Raw genomic sequence first — 11713 nt, 5'->3', positions numbered from 1 at the left:
TAGTTGAATAATAATAGGATAAATAGCTCAACAATTGTTTGATAATGTCAACACCCAAACACTATTACGCTGCACTAATATATGTAAAAAAATTTAAGCTACAGATATTGTCTTAAAAGCTCGAGGGAAAACCATATCATTTCACCATCATATAATAGTCATACAATAGAGGAGCAAACCATGGCTCTAAGGATATCAGACTTGTTCTTTACAATGTTGCAAGCGGGGATCCAGCCTCAGTGAAATAGCCAGCAAGATCAATGTTGAGATGTTCATACATATTGATGAAAGGATGTTTCTGCATAGAAATGGCTCATTTTCAGATAAAGGTTTCTGCATAAACCACTTGGCCAAGATTCGGAAATATTAAAAATGTTGAGATATTGTGATAACAGATATGTACCAGGAGTTCATTAGCAGACGGTCTTTTCCTGGGATCCTTTTGTAAACTGAAAGAAGTATAGTTAAAGGTTGTTACTTTCTCTGTTTCATAAAAAAAATTGACAACAATTTTTTTTATAAAAAAGATTCAGCCATTAAATGAATGTCCTTAACTTCAATGTCATAGTATCATTTAATAAAATACAAAGTGGATAAATTTTATGTGAAATTCCACAAATGAGGCCTCTTGTATTGAAAGGGATGTCAAAGAATCATTTACTACTATTATCACAAGGCTGAGCAACCTTAAACTATATTAGTCTCACATGGCTCTAGAGATATAGACTCTACCAAAACAAGAAATACAACCCTCAAATCGATGAGCATCCAAAGCAACTTTATACGTTACTCCCATTCAATTGTGTAGGTTATTTTTTGGCACGCCTTTTAAGACTCCTTTAAAGTATACCTCCATAATATATTTTTTAAAATCTTCTTAATCTGAACAAAAGTTTGATGTTTAAACTTACATTCAAAAAAAAATAATTAAAAATAAACATTATGGAATTATATTTTATAGGAGCTTCGAAATGCATGCAAACAGTGAACGTATACAAATCAGCGGGACGGAGGGTGTATATGTTTAAAACCTATAGAAGATAGGGAAAGGAGAGTAAAACACTTGAATTATATATAAGGAGACATTTCACAACACATATCAGAACATGTAGCAGAAAATCATCTCTACAGGTCTACATACCCCATGGCCCATACTGTGAGTTCGTTACTACCATGTCTCAAAATGATTGTGATGTCTAATATTGTTGTACTCTATTTTTAGTTTTTTGGCTCTCCTTGATCATGGGAAGTTCTAATCTCATAGCTAAAAGAGATAAACTCATACTGAAAAGAAAGAAAACAATTGATAGAAGCTCATGATCGTGTGAGCTTACCCTGACCAAGAAAAAACATCATCTTCAATTGCGCAAATAGAAATGCAACAATAAAAATACATCATTTTAATCCACGATTGTTCTTAAGTTAGTATCATGCACGATTGCACGTTATTAGCACATATATGAAGATTGTGATTCTTACCATGCAGAAACAAAAGAGCAGAACTCTGGAGAAAATTCATCTGGAGGTGCACAAGGTGGTGATTGATTAACAATTGTATCCATAAGCTCAAAAACATTACTCCATCCTTCATCTAGCTCTGGTGGGGAATAAGGAAAATATCCTGTAGCACATTCAAGCAAAACTAACCCCAAGCTCCAAATATCACTGCTGTACCCATGCTGACCACCACTGATTCTCTCTGGCTACAATATATCATCAAAATAATCAAATATGGCCTGCTAGAGCAGACATAATAAAGTAGCAGATTATAATGATTGACCTTCATGGATAACTAGAATATGTCAATACATAATCTACTTACAGACATATAGTTATACGTGCCAACAAAAGTGTTCGCCTGTCCAGAAGTGCTTGCCAGAATCGCACTCACTCCAAAGTCTGTGATCTTCACTTCCCCTCTATGATTTATTAGCAAATTTGAAGGTTTCAAGTCCCTGTGAATTATATGTTTTTCATGATGAAGATACCACATACCCTTCAGCACCTGAATTTGGTTTGAAAAAGGAAGTATAAGGCTTGAATTTATTTTGGATTGATAATTTGAATATCGCTCAAGTTCAAAAAAGCATGATTAGTTAGATTTCTTCACAAAATATGATTTGGACAAGACCTGTTTGAAGATGGCAGCAAGATATGGCTCTGGAATGTTTTTGACAATTTTTAGAAAATCAGCTAGAGATCCTCCGTCCATGTACTCCAAAATTATAGATATGGCACCATTATCATAGAAAGACTGATAACATACAACAACATTGAGGCATTGTGATGACTGATTAATTTTCAGCTCTTGTGCAATCTGCTTACGAGCAGACTCCTGAATATTCATTTGAATGACCTGGAACACGGACATATCATAATAAGCAAGCCTCAAATATGTAGGAAAAATGCTGCACTTAATGAAGAGAGTGACAATTCAGATACAGTCTCACTACTAGATCTAAGAGCATGTACTTCCCGTTTAACCATGCAAAGCTTGTTGATAGTTGATACTTATGTCCCCAAACTGTTTAAATTTAAAATTCAGCGCAAGCAATAGTTGAGAACACATCATATTAAATTTTAATCTTGTTTAGTTCCATAGTTTGAAGTATAAGTAACAAGTTGAGCACTCAGCTTCCGTGCCATTAACGTTTAGCAAAGAATATAGACCGCAGTCAATGGTTCACCATATGTTAAGATATTTACCAATACTAGAAATACTGTAGCATCAGCCTGTTATATGATAACCTGTGGTATTTGAATTCCTCCTCTCCCACTATTGCCTCTACAAAATATTAAAATCCACAGTTCCACTGTTGATATCATGAAGATAACGTAAAGGAATAAGGGTTCATTTTACATAAAAAAACAAAAGATGCAACTTGAGAGAGGACTGAGGCGGTGAAACGGATACTATGAAGTACCATGAAAAGAGAGAGTTCACCTTCTATGGATCAAGGATTACAAGTTATAAATTTTTGTGACAATTAATGTGTCTTTATTCCACCTGTTTTATCTCCTCTTAAACTATTCGATGTAAAACCTTTATAGAAACCAGGTTTTAGGATTTCTAATGAACTAATGAAGAGAAAAGATTAAGGGTGTGAGCGAGAAGTATTTTTATCAAGTGAAAGAGTTTCTTACCGGAAATAATGACACCTGACCGGAGGCTATAATTGTAGATTACAAATGTTCCAGCAATGGTATAGATACAGGTAAACTGCAGTTGGTTAAGACAGTAATGCCTACTGATTTTCTTCAATTTGTAGATAATGAACCAGACCACAGGTTCTATACTCTACAGAGTACAAATATATTTTAAACATATATTGATACACCTGACATTTTCACCTTCTTTATCAAACTTTTGACCTGACCTTTCCCTTACTCAAACCTAGGGGTGAGCATCGGGCGGTTTGGGCGGTTTAGAGGGTATAAACCAAACCAAACCGAAATAATCGGTTTTTCAAAATCTCAATCCAAAACCAAACCATTATGTTTAAAATCCAAACCAAACCAATCCGTTTAAAACGGTTCGGTTCGGTTTGGTATCGGTTTAAACCGTTTTTTATACGTAAAACAAAATTAACAACAAAATTAAATTTTAACTTGAAAAATAAGGAATGAAAAATTCAATTTATATTTTCTATATAATCATCTTTAAAGAGGATACAAGAATATATTAAGTTGATAAATAAAAAGAGATGGAAGAAAATTAAAAAAAAATGTGATTCGTATACTTTCATAAAAACATAAATAAAAAGAATGGAAACATGACACATACATCAAAATTAATATCATAAAATAGAATAAATAATATTTTTAAAGAAATTTATTTACTAGAATACCTTTTATATGTTTAGGATTTTACATATTTTTGTAGATTATAATTTTATTTTTAATAATATATTATTAGTACATGTGTATTAATATTCAAATCACCCATTCGGTTCGGTTCGGATTTATCGGTTTGGTTTGGAGGTAGAAACCGAAACCAAACCGAAATAATTCGGTTTTTATAATTTGAAACCATAACCAAACCAAACCGTTATTAAACCGTTAAATTCGGTTTGGACGGATTGGATCGGCCGGTTTCGGTCGGTTTGGAGAATTTTTGCTCACCCCTACTCAAACCCCCCAACTTCTCATTTCAACTTATATCTACAGTATGATAATTTCCATGAACATTATAGCCAGCTAGGGCTGAGCATTCGGTCGGTTCGGTCCAGAACCGGACCGAACCGAAAACCGAATTAGTCTTTTTTTCCGGACCGAACCGGACCAAAATTATCTTATGGACCGAACCGGAACCGAACCGAAACAATTCGGTTCGGTTCTATCTCTACGAACCGAATTCTTCAAAAGAAAAAATGAGAAAGCAAGTTGAAACACACGATCCAGCACTCAAGCATCTTCCACACTCAACAACTAAAGAGCAGAATAATGTAAGTGTTTATATATGTGGTAAAATAGAGAAACAGGACATGAAAATGTAAGGAGATGTTGTTTGCGCCATGGACATGATATACAAACTACTACTATCACCTCTTACCAGAGCTGCTAGTATTAAGAAAAGAATGCAGAAAGATTCAAGAGGATTAGCTTCATGAATTCTTTATGATTATAAAGTTCTCTTTCACAGAAAGCAAATACCAAACATATCTTGAAGCCATTAGCGATGCTTGATTGTTATTTGTGAAGATGGAATTTAGGATATTAGGATTTATGAATCGAAGATATGCGGCTGAATAAGGTGATGCAAACCAGTACAGATCTATTAACATATATTATAATTAATATATAAAAAGTTTGGTCTATTCGGTCCAGAACCGAATTTCTTTTTAAAAGACCGGACCGAACCGAAATTTAATTCGGTCTGGACCGAAAAACTGAATAGACCGAAATTTTGAAAAAATTGGAACCGAACCGGACCGAATTTATGCGGTTCGGTTCGGTTTTTCAGTTCCGGTTCGGTTTTGCTCACCCCTATAGCCAGCTAATAAACTTCTTCCAGTCCATCATCAGCAAAGGCTCTACTTCCCATGCAAAACTTTGGCCCTGTTTGGAAGTTAGAGGTTTGGGCCATATTAGAGGTTTGACCATGTGAATCATCTAATATTGGTGTTTGGTAGTTAGCTGATTGAAATAACAGTTTGGACTCGGAAGCTAATTTTGAAAACACTACTGGGAAAAGCTTTTTTCAATTAGAGGACTGGCATCGTCTAGTTCACAAAAGTAAATCAAACATCTATTTACCAAACAGTTTCATCCAAAACAGCTAATTCAATCCGCTAGTCAAAACAACTACTTCAATCAGCTAGTAAAATTAGCTAATTTAATCCGCTAACAGCTAATCACTAACCACTAATTGCCAAACAGGGTCTTTATCCAAGGACAGGTAGAGACTTTTGCAGGGGTCAACCTTTGACTCCAAACGAACAGCCAAGTATTTCTTAGAAACAGGAACTTTTATAGTTAAGAGTTTTCGGCAGAGTTCTATCATTTTTAGGCTAATACATGTAAATTCACTAGCTCATAGTTTCTTGATGACCAGTAGTTTTACTCCTTGACAGTCCAGTACAGGATACATTGCAACGAGTACTGGTTTGGCCATGTCAGTAAACATATTTTGGCAATTTAGCTAACTAGAGGAAGCTGTGCTATCGCTTTACACCCTGATTAAAACCATTAGTCTTAGATTAGATGATTGTTGCGAACATGTGTATACCAGGCTTCACGCAATAGCAAGAAAGACCCAGCTGCTATGTTTTCAGAATATATATTTTTAATAGTGAATACTACACTAGGTGAACTTGTAACTAGTCCTGGCCAAACGAGCAGGCAGAGTGTCCCGGCAGGTTCATAGCATGCACGTGAACAGCATGGCACCGAGGCGAGCTACGAGCTGCGGGCCGATCCAGGCCGTGCCTCCATATAATAGCATCTTGAGCTCTTTTCTCATGTTTTGCAACCAAATCATCTTTGGTGTTACAATCATCTTTGGTCTCGTGTTAATGTCTCATTTAGATTTTCACTAGACTCTCCGAATGAAGGAGGTAAGCATATAATTGTCATGTAAGAAGACAAAAATAGCAAAGTTTAATGATAATTATCTTTCACCAATAACACAAAACATGGTTACAAGGAAACAAGAACAAGTCATACTGTCATAGAGCTCTTGTGCGGGCCGGTCAGGGCTGTGCCCTTTTCGTCTTCACTACTTTTAGCAATTGGTTTTATTTTAAATTCTTCTTTTTTCTAAATTATCATATTCTCATATATTACTAAAAATATAAATAGATAGATTTTGATGTAACAATTCATATAAAATATTATTTTATATATAAGATTTTAATTATTACACATATAAACATAATTACGATTATATGTAACAATAATTTAATTACAAATTTCGGTAAAAAACAATATTTTATAATTATTTGCTACCAATTGTTACAGACTTGCAAAGTTGCAGACTTACAGTACAAAAACAGATACATACAAGTGGTGTGCTCGCGAGCTGTGCCGGTTCACGGGCTCGTGCCGGTTAAGTTCGCGGGCGTGCGGGCTGTGGTTTTGAATATATGAACCCGTATTCGGCACATGAAAATTAGCGGGTTGTGTGGGCTTTCAACGGGCCCGGTTTGAGCCAAATTAAACGAATAAAACGGCGAGCCGGGCCCGGTTTGTAACTGATACATTTTCACAAAATATTAGTCTCATTCTGGGCATTAAACTAAGTGAACCTGTAATTGATGCCTTTCACAGAACATAAGCCTCACTGTCGCAATTGACAAAGCTTTGTTAAAGGCCCTTGCAATATTTCTACTTACTGTTACAAACGATAAGCACATGATTTAAAAATATTGCACCATCAGAGTCCAAGTAAATTTAACATGGCTGGTTGTATTAACACAAGAGAGAATCACCATACCAAGAACTCAAACCCTGTTAGTTCAGAAACACTTTTTAATGTGCCAACTATGTTGTAGGAACTACAAACCAAATCTTGTACAGCAGTACAAGTAAAAAACCTTGATCCTCACAAAAACAAACACACATGTACTTCGTATCATTCCCTTAAAGTGGTTAAAGAAATTTTTAACAAGAAAGTCCGATACGTAAAAGAATAGTGAGTGATATGGAAGTCTGTAGTTGTGGTTGTAAATGACAGACAATAATTTAAGCAATCATAACAGTCTAAGAACTTGGAAGATAGCCAGATGATGGAGGAGTACAATGAAAGATCATTTGGTAGTTCAGTGTTGTAATATAGCATGCACCATGCAATTACATCAGCATTACAGTTTCTAGTCTAGACAACAAGTTGGTCTTTTTCTATTGAAAGAGACTGTCCTCTTGTTGTATGAAAGCAGTAGTCATGTATGAAAACATAACTTCTGCCTAACTCTATTCTCTTTCAATATACTGCTGCCCATTTCTTTAGTATAAATCACTAGTTTCTCTCATGTAAAAACACAGTTCTTATAAGTTGTAAGATTTAGTAATATAACTTTATTCTCCAACCATTATATATCTTATAAATTATGCAGCTTTACCTTCAAGGCAAAAAATTGTCCAGTCCATTTATGTTGCACCAGTCGCACTATTCCCCCGCTTCCCTTGCCTACAACCTTAATAGCATCAAAATCAGCCAAGCTTAACTGATTATCAGTTGCCTGTATAGGAGGTGCCTGAACAAACACAAAAAGGTAGTTAGTTTATAACCAACTTGGAAACTCTTAAAGTGATCGAAACTAAAGCACTTGCATATACAGTAATAAACTCTTTACAGTTTCCATAATCTGCATGTTATGATTTTGGCAAGAAATGACATAAAAAGTTTAAATCACAAAAAGAACAACATATTAGTGGAAATGGCTCACGCTCAAGGTAGCAAGAAACCTTGATCTACCTATAAGGCTATAAATATATAAGTAACTAGGTAAGAGCAAGTCCAATGGTTGTGCTAAAATAGATGGAGCGATTGCTATAATTTAGCATCACAAAATTATTTTTGATGCTAAACTAACATGTCTCAAATGGTTGGTGCTATATCTTGTTCCAAAAATAACTTACTCTCCAAGTACCCCACTCTTTTAGATACAAGTTCAATTTTTTAGCCCAACTTTACACCAAGGACCCCCACTATTTTCACTTTTTGGTGTGGTTGCAATTATAGCTCCATCAATCTTTTGTTCTATATTTAAAACAAACTTTAGCATTGTTCTAGTTTCGCACAAGATATAGAACACCATTGGAGTAATGATTATGAGCTTTTGTTCTACAATATAGATATAGAACAAGATATAGCACATCATTGGACTTGCTCTAAGGAACCCAGTAAACTTAGCATTTAAGGCTTTTAAGCTGCCGAAGTTTTCCAAATTTAGAATTACATTGGACTTAAATGAATGGAACACATCAAAAATCTTTGTTTAGGCAGATGCAATTTATGAATTTTCATACAGATAAGTCTGTTCAGTAAATCTAGATTTTGTTCATTCATATTACATAAGATAAGTAGATTCTAAATCCGAGTGATTGAATAGTTGAAAAATTAAATTTGTTCAGTTAAGCAATACGACAGTTCTAAAATTGCTTGTGTCAAGTATGAACATTTCCGCAACTAAAAATGTTCATCACACATCTCAACAAACACACACACACTATATATATATATTTATAGATATATATACTCCAACAACTAGAGCTAATGCACAAGCATAACCAGAAGTAATGCAAAAGTGAAAGAACAAGGATCAGTACATCGTGAATTAATTATTACAATATAATCGAGAAATAAAACTTGTCATTTTAACAATATGAAAATCGGAAAATGCTTTTGAGATGAATTCATACGAGCATTGCTCAAACCAAAACTGTTCGACACACACAAGCTGACTCCAACAACTAAAGCTGATGCATAACCGAAACAATCAGAAGTACTGCATAAACTAAAGTATAAAGATCAATAGATTCCAAATCCCAACCGATTTAATTTAATCGAGCAACTAAACTAGTTCACTTCAGTCAAGCAATACGAAAGCGTTTATGACGAATTCAATATAAACTTCACTCAAACCAAACCGATTCAATATAATTGCAATATCATCAAGAAATTAAACTTGTGTGCGCACACACATCAATGTATAAGCTAAAAAGCGCAATGATCATTCAATTTTAAAGCTAAATTGGAGGAACAAAAGAGAATCATACAGCCTGAACATCAGTCTGGGAGACAATTCGAACGCCGTCTCTGTTCACTAGTAGATCTCCATCCATAAACGTTCCTGATTGTGTCCTGTATCATTTTCACCAAATTAGAGAGACAGAGACAGAGAGAGAGGGGAGAGAGAGAGAGAGAGAGAGAGAGAGAGAGAGAGAGAGAGAGAGAGAGATACAGGAATTTAGTAAGAGAGTCTTCATCAGGAGGAGGGAGAGAGAGCTTGAGGCTAGGGCCTAAGTTTCCTTTCTTCATGCTTTGATTTGTTTGCTCAGCTGTGCTGTGTGTATATACTGCAGCTGTTACTAAAATTGAATAGCACTTCACAATCTTTTCAGGAAAAGTCTTTGCAAAGTCTTCTCCCCGATCAACTTTGTGTGTTAATTTTTTTTTTTATTGATATTATTTAGATAATATCCTGCTTTCAAAAAAAAAAATTAGATAATATCCTAAAAAATATAAAATGAACTTTATGATAATAGATCAAGCTTTTACTTTTTAATTTTTTTATGATTCAAAACATGCGCTATATTTCTTTATAATGGCTCAAATTCATAAATTTTTCGATGAGAAATGAAATTTATATGGATATAATGGATATATAAAATTTTAATTGATTTACAGAATACTCTTGTGCTAATAGCACGGAAGGAATGAGGTAATAGAATTAATTTAGTGTTGATTAGATTCAAGTAATTTTATAATATATTTAATAAATATATTGATCATATTTTTTTAATGTTAATTTAAAATCACACTTTTTGAAATATCAATTTCATCATGAATTCTCGAGTTATTGTGTTAATATTCTATCTTTTAAAAAAAAATTAAGAGACAGCTTGACTTAATTTTAAAAATGAATTATTTATTACATAAAATAAGGAGATTAATTTTAAATGATTATTTATTATTTAAAATTAGTAGATTATAAGTGACAAGTGAATTTGATTTAAATATTATTAAATGTATTGGATAATAAATCAATTGAATGTTTAGTAATTTAATTATTTATAAATTAGAAAAGTTAAAATAATATGATATACGAATTTTTGTTAATAAATAGCAGTGTTCTAAAAATCCCCGATTTAACCGATAAATCCCCGATTAATCCTCTGCAAGGTCGATCGTCGATCCGATTTTCGAAATCCGATTAATCCTTATATATATTTCATAATCGAAGTATATGTGATAAATTATTAAAATTAAAATACTATATTAATTTAAATATGAATAATTATAGAGTTTATGAATATAGTAAATATATTAGTTACTAAATAGCTAATATAATAATAAATAAATATTTAATATTAAAATAAAGCCGATTTTAACTCCGATTAATCCCCAATTTTTTATTAATCCTTGAATCGGTAGTTGAACCGATTAAGTCCGATTCCCGAACACTGATAAATAGGATATATTACTGTTAGGAATCAATAATTTTTGATGATAACATAAACATTTCTGTAACATGTCTTACTTAGAATCTTTATCAAATTTCAGTTGTAATTGTTACATTTCTTGTCTTTGGGAATTATCAACGGATGGGTAGAATAGGATGGCTAATTGTAAATATCCAATGCCATGTAATTTTATCTAAGTGAAGGATATTCAACTGATGAGATGTAACTGTTCAACTGATAAAGACTGGATGATGTTTCAACTGATGAAAATCAAGCATTCAACTGAAGACAAAGTGTTCAACGGATAATGCTGAGGAATTCAACTGATAAGACTGGAACAGCATTCAACTGATGGAGTTTGTAATTCATTCAACTGATGAGCCAAGCATTCAACTGATAAAGTCAATAGCAGTTGAAAGCAACCAGAACCTTCAACTGATAAAGCAAAGAGCAGTTGAAAGTGACTAGAGCTTACGTCTGACAAATCACATGGATCGAATTACACTAAAATAGACATGGAAGCCTAATTAGGAAAATAAAGAAGAAGCAGAAACATACTTATCTCATGCAGTGCAATCTGAATCAAATCAAGATGATGGTCAAAGATGAAGACATCTCAGAAAGCATGCATAAGACAAAGTTGTGCAGCATTGCTTTTAGATTAGAGTGCATTTTGTAATCTAGCTAGAAGCTTTGTAAAACTTGGAGTATATAACCAAGTTAGTAGCATCAGTTGAACTTGTTCAATTACTTGAGAGAAAAATCTGAGAGTTAGAACTTGTTGAGTGATGAACCAGCAGCTGTGCGAATTGTAAACAATCCACAGATTCTTCTATATAAAATCTCACGGGTGGATCATTCAATCCACCCGTATTTTTAATACTTGGTGTTTTTCTGTTTACTGTGTTCTTAGTATATTATTCTTGAATCTTTTTAGTTTTGTAAAAGATTGTATTCAACCCCCCCTTCTACAATCTTTCTCATAGTTGGTGTAAAATAACAATTGGTATCAGAGCCAGGTTCCCAACAAACAGGGAAAAAGATCAACACTGCTAGAGAAAGATGGGAAAGAAGGATGCTGGAGTGA

General features: G+C 33.7%; 1 protein-coding gene across 1 annotated transcript; it reads right to left on the bottom strand.

Annotated features, from left to right (window-relative positions):
• On the bottom strand, positions 1-9564 carry LOC108199661 (mitogen-activated protein kinase kinase SIPKK). Its single transcript, XM_017367583.2, has 8 exons — positions 9405-9564; positions 9220-9304; positions 7560-7694; positions 2132-2356; positions 1823-2005; positions 1480-1703; positions 404-449; positions 1-298 (listed from the first exon to the last, which is right to left on the bottom strand). The coding sequence occupies exons 1-8, from the start codon at positions 9479-9481 to the stop codon at positions 209-211; spliced, it is 1065 nt and encodes a 354-aa protein (XP_017223072.1). The 5' UTR covers positions 9482-9564; the 3' UTR covers positions 1-208.
• Between the last annotated feature and the right edge of the window lie 2149 nt (positions 9565-11713).

This window comes from Daucus carota, chromosome 8 (genome assembly GCF_001625215.2).
Source record: "Daucus carota subsp. sativus chromosome 8, DH1 v3.0, whole genome shotgun sequence".
NCBI classification, from domain to species: domain Eukaryota; kingdom Viridiplantae; phylum Streptophyta; class Magnoliopsida; order Apiales; family Apiaceae; genus Daucus; species Daucus carota.
Note: the sequence above shows the minus strand (reverse complement) of the source record. Positions and strands in the feature narration are given on the sequence as shown.

Coding starts and splice junctions, on each gene's coding strand:
- LOC108199661 (XM_017367583.2), bottom strand. CDS start 9,481: ATGAAGAAAGGAAACTTAGGCCCTAGCCTCAAGCTCTCTCTCCCTCCT. Junction 7,695..9,219: donor CCCAGACTGATGTTCAGGCT/GTATGATTCTCT, acceptor GTGTTTGTTCAG/GCACCTCCTATACAGGCAAC. Junction 2,357..7,559: donor GACAATTTTTTGCCTTGAAG/GTAAAGCTGCAT, acceptor TCCGTGTTCCAG/GTCATTCAAATGAATATTCA.